This window comes from Thunnus maccoyii, chromosome 17, assembly GCF_910596095.1.
Source record: "Thunnus maccoyii chromosome 17, fThuMac1.1, whole genome shotgun sequence".
NCBI classification, from domain to species: Eukaryota; Metazoa; Chordata; class Actinopteri; order Scombriformes; family Scombridae; genus Thunnus; species Thunnus maccoyii.
In genome coordinates, this window is record NC_056549.1 from 22050847 (window position 1) to 22070606 (window position 19760).

General features: G+C 38.5%; 1 protein-coding gene across 4 annotated transcripts in view; it reads left to right on the forward strand.

Moving 5' to 3' along the window:
* Positions 1–19760, forward strand: part of lama2 (laminin, alpha 2) — a 206596-nt gene that overhangs the window by 76315 nt on the left and 110521 nt on the right. For all 4 annotated transcript variants that reach the window (XM_042389960.1, XM_042389962.1, XM_042389961.1 and 1 more), the window contains exons 14-17: positions 2642–2806; positions 14479–14583; positions 18360–18571; positions 19196–19307. In XM_042389960.1, the coding sequence (XP_042245894.1) occupies positions 2642–2806; positions 14479–14583; positions 18360–18571; positions 19196–19307 (594 nt within the window). The remainder of the gene's footprint in view (positions 1–2641; positions 2807–14478; positions 14584–18359; positions 18572–19195; positions 19308–19760) is intronic.

A 19760-nucleotide genomic window follows, 5' to 3' on the forward strand; every position in this document is an offset into this window, starting at 1 on the left:
ACCTTTAAGGGAATGGAGAGCCAGAGGAAGCTATCACACAGTAGCTCATGTGTTGCACAATCCACCTTTATTTAACTCTCCACTGCCAGAGTATGAACTACCCCACAAAACAGGCTTGCTTTACAGACAGTAATGAGACAGGAGCCGATGGTACAAATGTCTCCTCAATAAACTGTGTGAACTTAGCATCCGAGCTGCCTAGCTTGCTAACTGACACTGAGCTCTTATGACTTACTAGTGCTAGCATGTTAGCAGTTAGCTCATCAGCTACAGTAATCAATACGCAATGGAGCCTATTTTGCTTTAGTCTGTAATTGAGATTCTATAAAGCAGAAATCAGTTAAACTTTTGTCTTTCTCAATTCCCTGACTGGAATATTCCTCTGCAAATATAAAGCTGATTGTTGCACTTGTCATGTTTGCACCTGTTTATTTTCTTGATTTTCCCTTCCATACATATGGATAAAGGGAAGAGAATCACTTCACTGATTACCCAAAAGATGTTTTGCAGATGACAAGCAAACTGCTCTTCCACACTGGTGCACATGTTTGATAAATATCCCTCAGGCTCAAGATGCTTCTAACACAAGGTGCAAAATAATCATTAAATCAGGCAAATATTAATCTGAAAATTGTAAATTAATGAAATTTTAATCACTAATATTGATGTTTATAGCAATGTGCAACAGTGAGTAGCAAAGCCATGGTAATACTGCATGTTATTAAGACTAAAAGCAAAGACAAAACCAAGTACCTAGTAGAGAAATGGGATGTGGATGTAGTACAGTTGAGGTCAGAGTAAAGGAGAAGAGTGAAAATGAGGAGCAAAGAGGGGAGAGGAGAAAAAAGAGGAGAGGACAAGACTGGAAAGGAGAAGGGAGGAAACAAGACAAGAGGCAAGACGGAGGAGAGAGGTGAAAAGAGGAAAACAGTTTTTGACTGACAGGCGGGGTGGGAGAGGAGGGGAGAGGAGACGTTGACAGGATGACAGCTCTGATTTAGACACCGATAGAGAGTGTGTGTGCGTGTGTGTGTGTGTGTGTGTGTGTTCAAAAGGGGAAGCCAAGGTCAGGTTAATTGCAACGACAGATATGTGTCTGGCTGTCTCTCTTTCACACACACACACACACACACACACACACACACACACAAAACACACACACACACACACACACCCACACACACACACACACACACACGCAAAATCCTTCAGGAGTTTGGAAAAAACCCCACTCTTTCTAAGTGTCAGTTGCAAGACTTTCTGGCTGACATGTGACAGATGTACAGAACCTTTAAACATATTTTGTGTTCTTACTTAGTCACATTTGAGTCGGATGAGAAATCCTAAAATGTAGTATTTTAGGAATGGAAAAGCTCCACAGGGCACTAACATATGAACGTACAGGTATAGATTTTATTTTTAATATCACTGACATGCTTTAAGCTGTTTTGTGTTATTTGTAAAGGTGCAGTATTAGGAGGAATCTATGTTTAGGCTATCTGAAACAGTTAAATTATTAAAAAGTCATAGATTGATCTTTTAAGTTTAAGAAACTGATTTGAAATTCATTTTCAGTTCAGACTGTTCTTTCTTAGAAGGCAGATTGTTGGGAAAAACGACTAATCAAGTGCTTACAACATTCAAAAAAAGGCCCCTTGAGAAAATGGCACAACCCCTCTGTTTGTCAGAGACACTTAACAGCTAGAAGATCTTTTTTTTTTTAAAAAATGTTTTTATACTTATTTGGCAGAATAGGCTCTGCTCCTGAGAGTGCTGCTCAGTGAACCCAAGCAGCAATGTAGGATTCAATGTGGAGCACAACAAACCCTAAAGGGCTATATGGAACTGAGCCCAATCATTACTGAGATATTGGATGCACAAAGTGCACAAATGAAGAGATGCCATTGCCAAGTTTGCTTGTAGAACAGGAAGAGCATGGATGATGGAGATACAGATCTATTTTAACAGCCACGACATTGTTATGTAGTAAGCAGCAGCAAAGCATGACCAGCCATTGGCCGTTTTAAGTAAGTCATCAAGTCACCTACATTTAATATGAGTGGTGACTTGCTTTAATATGTTTGCTGTCAGATGCTGCTGATCTGCTGACAGTGAGCACAAAGTTAGTGCTTGTCTAGAAGTAATCTGATGCTTTTATTCAGGCATGAAGGTCAGTTCTGCTTATAACTCTCCAAATGTACTTTTGAAATCATCATTTTCACTCTCTACATCTCAACATTACTCATTTGCATGTAATGTGAGTGCCAAATAACAAGGCTGCTGAAAACTTGTTAAAAGCTAACCGCTTGAATTTTGCAAGATTATTGGAAGAGATCCTGCAACAGAGGAAATGTTCCAGTACTCCCTAAACTCCTTTAATTCACAGAGCTTTGTGCAATTTTCAGATATCACATTGCATTTCAGGATTGATTTTTAAACACCTACTGCACATTGTTTTAATTTACATAAACATAAGACATGATATAGTTGAGGCTGATCAATATTAATACTAAATGTTAACCTTGACATACCAATATAAGACAACAAAAGTCCTAGATCAGAAGAGGTGAAAATGAACTATATATCTAAATATTTGTGCAAAGTAATCTCACTTTTTCCTGTTGAATGTTGTTTTTTTTAGGAAACCACTCTGACAGGCTGGCACCTGGTTGGAGATACAGGAGGTATGGTGTGGTCTGTTCACAGACAGACGCCTCCATATCTGAGCGTCCGACACTCAGATGTTGTGAACGATCTCGGCTCCGCCTACTACTGGAACGCACCTGGACTATACCTGGGAAACAAGGTGAGAGGCAGACAAACACACACATACACATAATGTTTATTCACACCTCAATTAAAATAAAATGTAGATAGATAGTCGGTAGATTTACTTTGGATAGTTGAGAACAAAGTTGAGAATATAGTTGAGAACAACTAGTTGAGACAGAGTGACAACTAGGAGACATGTAAAGAAACAGCAACCATTAAAGATCAATGAATTAGACGTGCCATTCATATTGGTTACACATTCAACAACTTTTCAAGGTATTTAACTGTATGTTCTGATACCATAATTTAAAATGTCAGTACCATAGTTTTAGTCGGCTTAGAAACTTGCAATGAAAAAAATACACCCTTCAAAAACAGAATAATAATATAATAATAATAATAATTTAATATAATAAATGCCTAACAGTACATTAACTCATGCCTCAGAATTTACCGTAGAGTTGAACAGCACTTCTTACAGAGTCTCAAATAAAACTTTACATTATAGTCTTCTCAAACATAATATTTGTTGTTATAACCATTGTTTTAGGCTGGACAGATATTCTGTTGTTGCTTCCATCCCCTGTATGTGTCACTACTGTGTATCTTTGACTTTAGCAATACATGGTTGAATATACAACATCTGGTGTAAAGTTTCCTCATTTGTCGTTATTATACATTATACTTTCAGCACAAATAAGTGTATTTTGTATGATGATGATTCTGTAAAAGATGAAAACTCTTTTGCAGTTGTTCATTATTCCAAAGATGTTGCATTGTCCAACAATGAGAGCAGTCAAGGTTAAATGATATAAACTTTTGTTCGCTGTAATAACACAGCCACAATCTCATGTGTGATCTGACTGTCCACGTACTCTCAGGTCACTGCTAACTGACTGTGTGCATTACAACATGAACACTTCTTACCATTTTACAGTCTAATGAAAGCACTGACAGGTCCACTATGTAAAGACTTACATAAGACTACATCATTAGAACAAACTTGCATATACTGTATAAACAGATTGGTTTATGATCTAAAAATATATCCTCTGTATGTAAGTCTGGTGAAAATGTATCCTGCTGGGATGCTCACCTCCCTCCCAGCCCTGCTTTTGTGGATCTGCTTCTGCTAATGTCGACTGTTTGAATTTGCGCTGCGGCTTTTCTGTGGCCATGATTAGACTTTATCACTCCAGCTGGCAAATAGCTTCAGTCCATGTTTCTGAAGTCGAGTTGTTGCCCTGCTACAACAACAGACTGACTGTGATGTTTGTCTGGGTGTCATGGCTTAGAGGAATATACCACTGAATTTCATTACTTTAAACCTTGCAGGCCTAGCTTGTCATCTCACTTCTTTGTCTGAACCTCTATCCCTCCATCCCTCTAACCATCCCTCCATCCCTGCTTCTTTTCATTGGTCTGCTCCTCTAACTCTCACTCTGTCTCTCCAGGACTCCCATTTTTCACCTCCCTGTTCCTAAATCATCTCCCTCCACTTCCCCCAAGCTATCTTCTCTCTCTCTTTCTGTATCTCTCTCTCTCTCTCTCGCTTTGTGTCTCTCAGGGTAAACAGTGTTTCGCCTGTTGAACTCGATAATCAACTGTTTTTCTCTTAGTGCGCGCACACACACACGCACACACACGCGCGCTCACACACATGCGCACACACAGACAGAAACACATATTCTCATTCAAACACGTACTCACACACACACACGCACTCCCAGGCCTATATAAGTCAGATAATGATGTGTTTTGGAGGCATTAGGGACAGCGGAGCAGAACCGAATGCCTCCAAACATGGGAAACAAACAAATTACCACTGTGTGTATGTGTGCATGCATGTGTGTGTGATTGCTAGGAGCAGTGTGCGAGTACTGTATGAAAAAGTGATTCTTTGCTTCAATCTCTGATCGTGTTACAGAGATAGATGCTATGTGACTTGACTACGCGACTCTGTCACACACACACACACACACACACTGTGGTCTATCATGTTAGTGTGTATCATTGGAAGTGACAGGCTGTGTGTGTAATGACAAACTAGCAGTGGATATATCTAAGTATAAATGTGTGTGTGATGATGAGCTCAATTCTCGTGCGTGACCTCCCATATTATTAATGCTGAGGATGCTCATTGGCCCGTTAGCGTGCTCCGTGGATGCTCATTGGTCCAGAAGCATGTTCCACTGTTGCTCATTGGGTGTTTTATTGCCTGTGTAGGTCCAGGGACTGCTCATTCACCAGAATAGCCATCACTATCATTAAAGCTTGCTCTGCTAAAAGAATAATTTTACAACGTTTCTGGTTTATTTAGCAGTGGAATGGCATTCAGAGTGAAGAGTCAAAATATGAACTCACAGTGTTGCAAGTATGAAGGTGTAGCATCATTTTAATGAAGCGTTCTGCACATGTAAAGCTTACTTTTAAGACGATTTTAATAACATTTCGACTTTATAAGACTGTGAACTTTTGAGAAGATCAGGCAGAGGAGGCAGTCGCTTTTAACTGAAGCTAAACTCAAACTGTAATATTTGAAGCAGCTCTAATCAGTTTATGTATGTTATTATATGACTACGTGTAATATAAAAGCCACGTATTGACAAATGCACAGAGAATGATCACTCTGCAGTTCCCCTCACTTCTACGCTGCGTTTTAGAGACTTTTAGCTCATTGTTTTGGTTGTACGATCAGCAAATTTATCGTTTTGGCTCAATCTTACCGCTCTCATTAACTTTGCTTTCACCTGTTTTCAGCAAAAAAGCTCTAATAAACTCACTGTGTGCTACTTGCCCATATAAATATACTTTCCAACAGTAGTAAGACATTGAGTTATATGGAGCCATATTCTATATAAGTTTCATCAGCGATTGTTGGTACCTTGAGGTCCAAATGTTGTTTCAGAAACTTTTCCAAACCAGCAAGAGTACAGCTCTAAGAAAAACATAATATTTCGATTTTTTTGGAATTTTTAAGCAGTAAACAATTCAACAATAAAACAGCTAAATATTCAATTGACCTGCAGCTCTCAGCAGCATCATCAGCCTTCAGAAACAGTCAAATCCTAACCTCCTTGTATCCATCTTGTACCCAGGAACAGATTCACAGTCAAGGCAGATAAAAGGCTGAAAAACAAGAAATGTTCATCATCAATTGTAGGAAAAGAGTGACAGAGATGGACAGACCGAGAGAGGGATGGCACTGTGAGACTGAAGCAAAGAGATAAAGGGGATGGAGAGAGAGGAGAAACATCCTTTGCTGACAGCTGATGAAAGAAAGCTCAAAATATGTTGAAACTTGACAAACACACAGATCCGCACTTTTGTACAAACACACAACTCAGATTGTGTTACGTTTCATTCTAACTCCCTCTCAAACTCTACCTACCCCAACTCTCTATGACCTTTTTTCAACTTTCTTGTCTTCCCTGTCTTCTATATTGTCCAGTAACAAAGGAATAACACAAAATAATAATCCTTTAAGAAGAAAACCTGCTACAGGTGCAAACCTAAGCCAGACAAATGACTAAAAGTTCAGAAAAATGATCCCGTTTCACCTTGGTTATAGAGGCTGACACCTCGCAAATGTGATGAATGAAAACTGTCTAAAAAGTGTTTCTCTAGAACACTTTTGGGGTGAAGAAATCTCCCCTTTTCTACGAAAAGATCACTAGCCTTTACCAAGCTGCTGAGCTTTGACTTATGAGAGAGAACAATGTGTGTAGAGGAGTTTGTGTATAGTGCCACTCCTAATCTGGTCATGATTGCATGAGATGGATTTCCCCTCCCCATTTTCTCACTTACTTCTCTCCCTCCCCTTTCCTTTTTTTTCACTTACATGGCTGAAAAAGTGCCTTTACATCAATCACAGTGGATTTGTTCCAGTTTCCATCAACCAAATAATTTGGTATCACACACATTTGTGCTTCTGGAAAGTGTGTGCAGAGCTCTACACAGCAATCCCATGGCCCGCATATAAAAGGAAATCACATATAAAATGTTTTCATTACAAAAATGTAATTAATGTGAAACTGAACAAGTAATGCAGGGTATGTCAGCATTTAGTTTGCTACAGTTAGTGTTTTGAAAGCAGAGTCTTTTTTCCTGCAACACTGTTTCTTTGTGTTGCAAAGGATACATCACCTGCACCTCCGAGCTTTTTCTGAAGAGCATGAAAGACGATAAAAGCTCTTGATAACTGTCAAGATGTGTGAACTAAATTATTTGTTAATACCAAAGTGTAAACAAGTCCAAGCTTGTGCCATAAAGCTGCTATTGTGTGTGAAGCATTATTCTCATTTTCTCAGAAATCAAAGCTTGTAGTAGTTAATATAAAATGCTGTTAAGTGGCTGTTGCAGACTGAAGGTCTTGTTTGTTTGCATAATTACAGAATTGGCATCATTAAATACTGATCCTGATATTATAATACAATGTGTAGCATGAGAAATCTCAGGCTGCTACAAAATCATCCCAGCCTTCACTCATTCGCTATTCCTTATATAACAGACACTCAATAGTTAATGCTACAGTTGGCAGCAAACTGAGATTTTAGACACTTAAGGATCATCATCATTTTGCGTCAACACTGACAAGTATAGTATTGCACTGTAAATTTTTAACTTATCAAATGCAACACATTGTTAGCATTGTTAGAAATGTTAATGGCACTATATAGTGCATATACTTTACACTCTCAATTTTGACACTCATAAAATACTGGACAGTAAATATAGTAAATAGAGAATGATTTCAGACACAGCCTGGTGGATCCGCACTGAGCTTATTGGATATATCATCATCCTGCCGTTGCTTGTTGCTTCAGGTCTGATACACAGCAAGTGGCTGGAGTTGACTTTCAAGAGTCAGCGAGCCGTGGGAGTGCAGAACAATAATGGATTGGCTCTAAGAGGCAGGAAGCAAATGAGTGAGCTGCTCTTAGTCATCTTACCGGATGAGATGTGCATACTGAGTTACAGTGCATCTGACCTACACTCCTCTGGCTCAAGCAGTCATAATTATCATGTCATAGTCCTTCACATAATCACCTGAAAATTCAACAATGCTGCTTCCTTCTTCTGTTTTTCATGTTGCACAGATACGGTTGTTGAAATTTACAGATAATGTGTATTGAAATGCTCAGTCACTGTAAGGTCAAGATGACTTAAACTTTAAGATACATTGCTACCCCTGTCCCACTTAAAGATGCCTGATTAACCAGTCATAAAGATTAGAAAGGACCTTGTTATATTCTATGTATCTTATACGTTTATGGAATGACTGGTTCCAGTCAGAAGATAACTCTGGGAGCTGTTGACGTCAGTTCATGACCTTGTTGTTCTCAGTGTCAGGATATAAGAGAAAGATGTCAGATATTTATCTTTAAGCAGTTTTTGTATATAAAACATTGTGTATCAGCATTCTGTTACTGCATTCAGCATGTGTGTACAACTGCTTCCTGGGCCCAGAATTAAAGTGCTTTCTTTAAGACAAAAGAGTCCGACCAGGAAGTTTTGTTATGATTAAATTAATTATCCATCAGATACATTCAAGTTACTCTAGTGTGCTTACTGCAGCATGTACAAAATGAATGTTTGCCATAAAAATTGTATGGATTGTAAGGTCCGTGATTTAAAGCATATATACAAGAATTGCAGACCTTAACTGAAACCCAAATTGTTTTACCTAATCTTAATCAAATAAATCTTACCCAAACCTCACCATAAGTACATTAGCGAAAATGAGTGTGTGTGCATAATGGTGTGTATGTTTCCATGCAAATGTGTGTGTCTATGGCCCTAATTAAGAACAGCATCAGCCCCCCGCCCCTTGCCACCCCCTTCTTCTTGAGTCAGCAAAGTGAAAAAAGCCACGTCAAGTGACCGCCTGTAACCCCAAACTTCATCTGAAGGCAAATCACATGCAGAGCACCCCAACCGATCAGCTGACAGCCCACCTCATGTGTCTCATTCCTATCCGCCAGCACCCACTCAGGGTTCATACCCCCAGAGTGACCCCTAACCCAACACACTGCAACTAGAGACAGGAGCCCCAGACCACGAGTTGCCCTTTACCTCTACATTGTGTAAATGGCACTGCCCCTCATCTTCAAAAACAGTCCTCCAGTCACAGGAAGCTGCAGAGGAGCACCAAGTCAGTGTATCACCAACCACTGGAAAAAAATAACCACAAACACCATCCTGGGAACATCTCTGCTACCAGGTTGGTTGCCCAGTGCTGCATTCATCTCAAGAGCACGTTCCAAGAGTGATCCTTGATGCCGTCAGTCTCAGACATACTCGTGGACACAGTGTCCCTCTACACCAGGAGAATGTTTGAATGCACAATGCCCAATTTGCCTCGAGGATCCTTCACCTATCTCCCAACAACAGGCGTGATGCAAGAAAAAGCCCATCTGCACAGATGCCACCTCTGACGATATGGAATTAAACGAGACAGCGCTTGGACATGCCCCCAGTGCTTTTACTTTTTTCTTTTTCACAACATATATCACTCACACAGAGGGTCAGTTCAGTTGTATTATTCAACATTCCACTGTCTATTGGTCCATCTGGAGCCAATCTAACCCTACTGCTAGAAACAACAATAGTCTATGTGTGCATCTGTGCCTGTGTGTGTGAAACCGGTAGATAAACAGAGTGAAAACTCCCGATACCAATTGCAAACAACCACAGGCGTCAGAAAGACAACCCAGGTGTGTGTGTGTGTGTGTTTCTAGTTCTATGTTTCTGTGTGTGTGTGTCTTTGTTTCTCTGTGTATTTGTGTGTGTTCTTGTACATGCCTGCAAGCCTGCATTGGTGTGTTATTTTAGGGGAGTTTGTTTTCCGAAGCTTTTGTGACAATCTGGTTTTGATTTCCTGAAGGATGATTTCCTTTGTCCCCCTGCCCCTCCCAATCTCCTGAAGAGAGCGTTGGTTGCCACTGTCTGCTTTTGTACTCCCAAAATTGACAGCAAACAGGCGTATGAAAAAACATATCTCTCTGAAGAAACTAGCATGCTGTACGCACTAAAGCAAGTCATATTCTAATTGCTCACTTCCAAAGTAATGTCATTACTAACTACAGGCAGTAATTTGTTTCATTAGTAGTTATTGTACTTTTCTTCTATGCCCACATAGTTGGAGGTTGTTTCTTACCTCTAAAATCAACATAGTTCAGATTCTCCTCAGTGTACAGTATGATCAGGAAAAAAATAGTGCCGAATTGTTTCTGTTTTTGCTGCTTAATAACAATGGGCTGAGAATATATCCATTAAATTTAGTTTTATGTTTAGAGAGTTGTATGCAATGGGGAAAAGTGTTTTAAATTTCATTATAATTTCTGTGGTTACATTGTTACTTAAATTGAAACAACTGTAAATGGAATAATATAAAAAAAAAAATAAAAAAAAAAACCCCACTGTATTTTGTGACGGAAATTGTTTTTGTCTTAGAATATTTTCAGCATGTTTGGTTTCTTTCATGTGTATTATGGAAGAACAAGGCTGTCATTTTCACACTTACTAACTTAACTACACTATTGGATGAATTTCCGTCACATTTAGTACAATAATTCATGCATCCAAATGACTTACCTTCTAGCATCAGAGTTATGTACAGATATTAGTGGTTTCCAGATGAAAAAAATTAATTACTTTGGCGACTTTTTTAACCTTTCATTCATTTTAGATGAAATTTCTGAACAATTATTGGCTGGATTGCAGTCACATTTGGTTCAGACATTTATGCCGTTCTCAGTATGACTTGTAATAACTGTAGTGATCCCTTAACATTTCGTCTAGCGCCATCATCAGGTCAAAATTCAAATTTGTATTTCATGCTAATTAGCAAATGTTAACATGCCAACACGCAAAGCTAAGATGGTGAACATGGTAAACAATTATACCTGCTACACATCAGCATATTAGCATTGACATTGTGATGTTAGCATGCTGACGTTAGCTCAAAGCAGCACTGTGCCTAAGTACAGCCTCATAGAGCTGCTAGCATGACTGTGGACTCTCTTCTTCTCTTGTTTTTCTTTCTTGTGTTGTTTAATTTGTTTGCTCTCTTGATATCTTTCTGCATTAAGTTTGTGGAAGTGCCACATTTTTATCAATTCTGGATATTGCAAAACATTGGGAATTTTTAAAAAGGGTCACCTGACAGGAGTATGCCAGAAGGTATTTTTCAGCTTGTTTCACACATTTCTATGAGTTGGTTGTTTTCACAGTTTGTTCTCCCCAGAAAGTTCAACTGTAGCAGAAATCTGACCTTTCTAGAATAACAACAGTATTGAAATCAGGACAGACTAAAACTTGTAGGTCATCAAAATACTCTGACTTTGTTATTCACAGTTATGGAAAAGTCATATATTGTACATCAGGGCTCTGGTTGGAACCCTGGAGGAGGACTGAGGTCGATAGTGACTCATTTTCACACCTCTTCTTGCTCCACACCAAACCCACTCCTTAGCAAAGGCGGCAAATTAAATCTCATAACTCTTGTCTCCTCCATCCACTCCTCGTTCCTTTCCTCCCACTTATTTTGTCCTTGTTTTGTGTCTTTCTCCTACTGTCCCTCTGCATTTGTTTCTCTCTCCTTAGTTCTGTCCGCCTCTTCCTTTTTAGTTAGAATTTTCTCCTTTTCTCCTCCTCACTACTCTGTGTGTCCACTTTCCTTCCACTCTAATTTCTAAACAGTAGCAAAGAAAATGCTAACATGTAGGTCACTGAAACTGTCATCTGTATTTGACAAGTTTTACTTCATATTTTAGATAAAGAAGAAAGTTGAAGTCATGAATTTGCATTGCAGCATGCAAAATACCCCCTGTGACCACAACAGAAGCTGTACCGCAGAGAATTTCTATATTAACTAATCATTTTATCTAACATGTTCTATTTCTACACTTAATAGTCGTGCTAGTGGTATGAGATTATTTTACTGCGTTTACACCAAAGACCTGTATAAACTGACATATTTTGTCAGGAAAACAAACACTCATGGTGGTGACAAAAGGTTCACTTTAATGACAGTTGTGTCAGATTCTTGATAAGGGTTTTAACAGGGAGGATTATGTCTTGTTCTTCTTATTCTGGTCACTAATAGACTTAATAACAGGCTTATCGAGCTCTCAAGGGGATCCGACTGATGTCTCTTGTAGCTGTGTGTGTGTGTCTGTGTCTCAGAGTGTTTATTGTTCCTTCGTTTCCAATCCCCATAATTTCCCTCTCCCGCTGTTCTATTCTGTTGGTCTTTTCTCTTTCCTGTGTTTTCTTTCTTTTATTTCCTCTCCCCCAGGATAGAGACGGGTCGTTAGGTTGCCATGACAAAAGCTCTGATTGTTGTATGGGTTGAATGGATGGCGTCAGAGAAATGAGTTTTCTGAGAAATGTCAATAATTTCAAAGGAAGTAAATTGTCATATTCAGGTGGCATCATCCACAAAGAAGTACAAGTGCCATCAGCGCAAAAGTGTTCCTGAGAACACACAGAAGAAGCTTTTTCTTATTCTTCTCAATAAATATGTCACCCAGTGCTTGCCAAACACAAGAGTAAATACAAGATAGACAAGATTTTATCTTTGCAGATTGGGAGGTGGTGGTGTAGGTATCTCAGGACAAGTCATGAGGAGTCATTAGAATTTTTGTACATATGAAAGAAGAAAACATAGAGGACAATTACCTCCTCAGCTCTACAGAAAATGTTAAAAACATTTAAAGTAGGAAGGGAAACCCTGTTTTGGTAAAACTTCTCATAGCTCATTTAGACCTTGTTTATTTTAACATGTCACAAATCAAAAAGGTTGGGAACCAATGCTTCTGGAAAGTACAGTATTTTCAAATAAGCTGTCTTTAATGCTTCACCAATGAACATTTTTATATTAATGAGATAAATTATTATGTATAATGTGAAAGGGGTCACTCTCAGGACAAAACCACATTGAATTATCATCAGCTCTAGAGAGCATTTTAGTGTTTTCATCTCAGTTTTGGTTTCAAGGCCCGCTACTTGACTGTTTAGCTTTAGCTTTAGTAATAAACGTTAATGTTGCAACTTTTTGCTTACACATTTACTATATCAACTGTATAAGGTGATCTTATGTTGAGTGTACAGCTTGTTGTGTTGTGGCCAGAAAGTGACCAAAAAAATCAATGAATGCATGTTTAAGCAGGAGGCTTTTAATAAGTATACATTTATGCATACCTATAATATATTTATTTTAATACAAATACATATTTCTAAAATTTATATAGTAGCCTAAGGTGTACATTATGTTGAACCAAATAATATAAACAGTACCTCATTGCTCAAGTCCTTTGTCAATTTATATATTCTTCTGTGGTGTCCTTTGCTTTCATCATGCTGCTATTCTGTTGCAGTGATGCCATCTGTGCAAACAGAAAAAAAACACCTCATGGAGTTTTTCCTACTGTATGTAAGAGGCCCGATTGTGAATGCACAGTCCATACTGAAGTGCATATTAGCTAATGGTAAGGGAGGTCGAGTGTCTGATACGTGTATGCAGTGCAGTGTGGGTTTAAACTATGATTTTACTGTCTTTTGAAGTCCAAATGAGCAAATGGGGTTAGATAGAGAATAAGTGTTAGTCAATAAAATGTCCACCCAAGTACACCTCCATGGCTGCTGGTGTGTATATGTGTGTGAGTGTGTTTTCAGTCAGCTGTGAAATGGGTGATTCCTCCTCCCGATTTAAGAACTGAGAGTAATGATGTAGAATGGAAGAGGTTTATAGAGGCATTAAACCCACCTCTTACTCCCTCTCTCTCTATCTCTCTGTCTCAAGCTCTATTTCTTCATCTCTCCTCTTCCTCAATGTTCCCCTCTCTCTGTTTTTATGGTGGCATTATTATGTCGCTCTCCCACCCATTACTGTTCAGGTTGGAGCGGAATAATAAATCCAGGATCATGCCGACGCAGCGTTTTCCCCATCTAAAACTCGTTCTGTGGACTCAACAGAAACACTGCACTGAAACAACACAAGAAAACAAAGATTGTAGCATACTCTTCTTCTCTTTACTTTTTTATATTTATAAAATCATTTTTACTGAAAAACACTATCATTTGCAGTATCAGTAGTCATAGTGGTTTTGGTGTTTTGAGGTTGAGGTAGTAGTGGCATTGCTACAGTAGTACTGTATCAGTGATTTAAAAATATTTTAAATACAGTACTCTGTGTAATTATTAAGGTCACATTACACTCTTGTCCTGTGAATATTCACTCTGTTTGCCATATACTTCTACTGAAGTCCACACAATGGACAAATTTGAATATTTCCTATTCCTGTATGATCTCCAGCCAGGTCCAGCAGATTCACAGGTCAGAGTTTGCCTTTGTTCAAGCAATTGTGCTTGGTTGGCCAATAGAAACACTATTGCACTGGGTTTGAAGTTACTATTCTATTCTGATCAATAATCATTTACTTCCAGCATCAGAAAGGTGACATCAAGTCCTTTTTCCAGGGCTGAGTGTGGAGAAATTTGGTTGAATGGAAACGTAATGTGACCATTCCTTTTAGTTTTGGTTCACTTTGCTTAGACTTACCTTCTTCCTGTATCTGCTGTTGATGTGGAGTGTAACAAATACAGACGCACTCTACTTTAAAGTGAGGTCAAAAAAAGTCAAACGGTCTCAAACAGCATAAATATACTAATCTCTTTACCTCTGTTACTGTCTTTTTTCAGCTTTCAGCCTATGGAGGGAGTGTGGTCTACACTGTGTCTTATTCTACAGACCAACGAGAACAAAGGGCCATCAGGGTTACTTCAGAACCTGACCTCATCATAGAGGTAAGTTTTCAAGCACACATAAATAATGAAAGAGAGTTGAAATACAAAATTAATAACAACTCATGGAGTGTTGTTTAAAATGTCTAACTGTATCTGTATGTACCATGTATTATAGATATTATGTGTGTAATATGTTTTGACTTTTTAAGGGCAAGTGTCGCACTGTATTAAGCCCTGAAATGAAGCCAGCAACTTGGTCAAGAACTTTGACTGGAGTCTTCCTAATAGTTAACACGTAAATTGTTTTTGGTGTGGGAGGAAATGATCATACCCGGAGGAAACCAACATAAACACGTGTGTGATTATTTGTGTCTATGTATTTGTGTCTGCAGCAATATTTACCTTTTCCCACAAGCCATTGACTTTTGCACCAGTGAAGACCGTTAAATGAAGTAGCAATAAAAGCTGTTTAAAACAGACACACACCCACACACACACAGCTACAGCTGGCAGAGAACTGCTGAACGTAGTAATAAAAAATGCAGATAGAGTCTCTCCTCCCTTCTGTCTCACTATGTCTTTATAATGAGCTAGTTGTGATATGATGTATGGCAGCAATAAGCAAAGCAGCAACACTATTAGTTAACTGTTTATATCTCCTATATCTCTAAACAACATTCTTTGTGTGTTTGTTTATGTGTGTTTGTTCAGTGTGCCAGAGCTGCAGAAATGATCGTTATTTTGCACACACAACTTTCTACCAATGATGTGTTAAAGAAGAGGACATTTTAATTAATAGTTGGAAAGATTTTCAAATACTGTATCTCTAATGAGCAGCAAAAATATTTTTTGGTGAGTGCAATGATAAAAATGCACATATTTTGTACAGAAAGAAAAGGGGAGGAAGGAAGGAAGGAAGAGGGCAAAATGAGGAAGTAAGGGAGAAAATAAAATAAAGTAAGGGAGGAAATAAGGAATGAGTGAAGGGAGGAACGAAGGAAGGAAGGAAGGGAGGAACAAAGGAAATAATTAAATAAGGAATTAAGGAAGAATTGACGGAATTGAGGAAGTAAGGGAGGAAGGAGGAAGGAAGGAAATAAGGAAGAGAGGATGGAAGGACATAAAGAAGGAAGTGAGGATACAAGGACATAAGGAAGGAAGTGAGGAAGGAAGGAAACAATCAATTGAGGAAGTAAGGAAGGACATAAGGGAGGATGTTAGAAAGGAAATGTGGGAGGAAGTAAGGAAGGAAATTAGGAAGGAAGGGAGGGAGGAAAGAATGGAGGAAATCGAGGAAGACAACAAATAAGGAAGGAAGAGAGAATGGGGTGGAAGGAAAGACTGGAGGAAGGAAAAAAATAAATAAGGATGCAGGGAGGACAAAAATGAGAAAAGAAGTAAGGAAATAGCGAAGGAAATAAAGATGTAAGGAAGAGGGAAGGTATGAAAGAAATGGGGAAATAAGTAAGGTAGTGAGGAGAGAATACATTAGGAAGGAAGGGAGGAAATAAGGAAGGCAGAAAATGAATATGGAGGGAGGGAAGGAGGGAAGGGGTAAGGAAGGGAAGAATGAAGAAAAGAAGGAAGCAAGGAAGGATGTAAGAAAGGGAGTAAGTAAGGAAGGAAATAAATAAGAAAATGAGGAAAGAAGGAAGGAAATAAGAAAGGAATGGAAGAGGGAAGGGAGGAAGGGAGGAGATAAATAAGGAAGAGGAAATAAGGAAGAAATTGAGGAAGTGAGGAAGGAAGGAGGGAAGGAAGGAAATAAGGACGGATGTAACAAATAAATAAATAAGAAAGGAAGGGATGAATGAAATATATAAGGAAGGAAGTGAGGGAGGAAGGAAATAAATAAGGAAGTGAGGAAGTAAGAAAGGAAATAGATAAGGAAGTAAGGAAGAAAGAAAGAAAGAAAGAAAGAAAACTGAGAGATGGGTAGTCACAGACCAATCAGCCTGTGTTATTTAAAGACGTGTCAGTGAGAGCGACAGACTGGGAGGAGTTGGGAGGAGGAGGAGAGGAGGACAAGTGTCGGTCTTGTTGTCAACAAAAAGCCTCTCCAAATGATGACAATAATGAACCACCTACACACTGTCAACTGGCGTTCTCCCTCTTCACTGTCTCTCTTTCAGCCTTTGTCTCTTTTTGTTTCCTTTTTTTTTTCCCTCCACTGTTTACTCTGCATATCTGCATCGAGTTGTGATATTGCTTGTTCCATGGTTTCTGTGAAGCACAGGAAGAAGCTTGTGCCTCGAATGTTACTATTGTGAATATGAATAGACAATAATCTCTCTGTCTTTGCTTGTCTGTATGGCTTTGTTGATTTCCGTGTCTTTGTCTCAATTTATTAGCCTCCATCAGCACAGCTGTAAAAAAAAAAAAAAAAAAGGTACATACCAAGACTTTCATGACAACAATAACGCCCAATTTACTGCACTGCAGCAATGTGCAACTTGAGTTTCTCATTTATTTCACAACATTAACATCAGAACAACAGACTTCATACGGAAGTAAATCAGTGTATTTTGAGTTGTGCTGTTCGCAGAACAAAAGATATTATTTCATGAAACATCGAAAAAAGGAAATGGAAACAAAATTATCTCACTCCACTCCAGGTTTTAGTTTTTGTAATGTAAATTTAATTTTAAGAACCATTATTAGACTTAAAGAACAAGACTGGCAATATTCTGTATTTTCTCTAATTGAACAAATCCCATGAAAAGACTAAACCGACAATAAACTACTCCTATTAACAAGTAGTTCTGATATACTGTAGCTTATTCCTTCAATGAAAAAACAAACAAATAATACAAACAGAATAAAACACTATTGAACACATCCATGAGCCACGCCCTTTTTACTTGGTGACATGTCTCTTCATTATGATGACTGTGGGAACTGTAGTTTATTTTGAGTCAATCCCACATACACCTTCCTACTGCTGTTTGTGCTCACTATCACAACAAACGTGTGTGAATCCACAGCTGAAAATAGTCCCTATAAATGCACTATTTACTCCTGTTGAAAAGATGTTTCCTAAAAACTACAGTGCCCAGCTGTTTTAGGAAATTACTGGGCATTTTTAAAAAAGTTAATTTATGTGACCCGTTTTTAAAGATATAATTTCCTCTGTAGGAACCAATGGGCATGTGGTTGAGTGCCACAGAGGCGTATGGCAGTTGGAAAGTATTGAGGGACACACTAGCATATCTTTGTTGGGTCTTTCCATGGGTTTTGTTGACAATAATGAATATATAAACCTGCCAGCCTCATCCTTTTAATGTTTTTAGGCATGATGAATAGAAGTGAGAGACAATAAAAGATAGACAGTAAAAGCCTTTCTTTCAGAGACTTAATGAAAACTGTTACCTCTGAGGTGTCTCTGCCTTTCTTTCTTTCCGTCTGTATCTCTGCTTTCTGTCTCCCTATCCCATCTTCCATCTCCTCTCTTTCAATTAGTTTTTATTTAATGGTTTCTTGGCACAGTAAGCTCTCTCTCTCCCTCCCTCTCTCCCCGTCCATCAGTAGTTGTCACTCTGCGTTAGCCGCTACATGCCATTGATCTGTTCTCAACAAGAGATAGTCAGATACGAGGGCTGGGCTCAATTCACTTTGCATTCAGTCCATTCAAAATGTCAATAGAAACTGCAGCTCATTACCTAATGACACATCATTCACTCTGACTCTCTTTAGTTACAAAATCAGTAGGATATGATCGTATTTTCATGAAATAGGCATACTTTTAGAGAACAACAACTTTGTGGATTAATGGAATTAAAAGTGCAACATGTAAAATAGAAAGAGCTTAAAAAGTTTGTTTCCTCTTTCTCTGCCAGGGTGGCGGGATCAAGATTATTGACAGAAGGTTCGGCCAGCCGGTGTACCCGCCCTCACCGAGCACCAATCACATCGCTCTCCTTCCAGAGAACTTCCTGGTGTCAGAGACAGCACAGCCAATCAGTCGCAGGGATTTTCTGTCTGTGTTGGCCAATGTGACCAAAGTGATGGTCCGGGCCTCTTATAGCACAGAACCCAGCGCTGTGTACAGGTGTGAACAGAAACATGCACACATACAGTACACTTCATGCAGTAAAATACACTATCACACATAACCTGTTAGGTATTAGTGGATGATAACATACACCGCCTAATGCCTTTATTTTATAGCGATAGTGGAGAGATGATAGGAAATTAGGGAGAAAGAGATGCAACAAAGGTCTCAGATTTGAACCAGCAGTGTTGTGGTTGTTGTTGCTAAGATGGCTCACCACTCACAGCAAAACATACAGTAAACAAATTTCCATACTGTAAGTATTATTTTTGCACAGCCTTTACACTATGCTATAAAACTAAAAATATGTATCGAAAAGTGGCGTCAAATTTCAGTGGTTTTGAGATACCATTGGTATAAGCCTTTATAAAGAAGAACAACTTACTCGCAGTTGCCTCTCAAGCAGCCCTTTCTTATTGCCTGTAAATAACTTTACTTTAACCTTTTATAACCTAAACATAAAGATGCTGCCTGAAAGAATCAATTCAGATATCTAAAGTTCTAAAAACCTAATCAGCTAAACTGCCCTGTTTATGTACAGTGTGTGAAGATGTATGTCTTCTACCAATGCGCTACATGTTTATGCCTTCTTTGTGTGTGTGTGTGTGTGTGTGTATGTAGACTTCACTTGTTCTCAATGCAGGTAGCTAATCCCTCTGACAGAGGTGAGAGGACGGCATCAGCTGTGGAAATTTGCTCTTGTCCTCCTGGATATGCTGGAACCTCTTGTGAGGTAAATGCACACATAAACACATAAACACACAGACGCACACCCACTGCAACTTTTAAAACCTCCACAATATCCAATAGAAATCAGTCTTGGAAAAAGTACATAAGTAGTATATACTATATAACAAAGTTGGTCATTTTTAATGTAAAATGCCATCCAACTTATTTACAGATTAGATAAAATAACTCAAACAACAAACACATGGACAGCAAGTTCTGAAAATGTATTCATGTGTTTCCAATGACAGTTATAAATAGTTTATTCATCAAAGCTTGCAAAAACAACCAACATTAAATACCAAAATAATACCAACATGATTGCTAATGGAGCTTTAAAAACCTGTGGTATGATTTAGGTTACAGTATGTCAGAATAGAATAAAATAGAAATTGCATATTTGTTAATAATAAGGATGAAGAATGTCACTATGATATATCATATAAAAAATGTGGTTTTA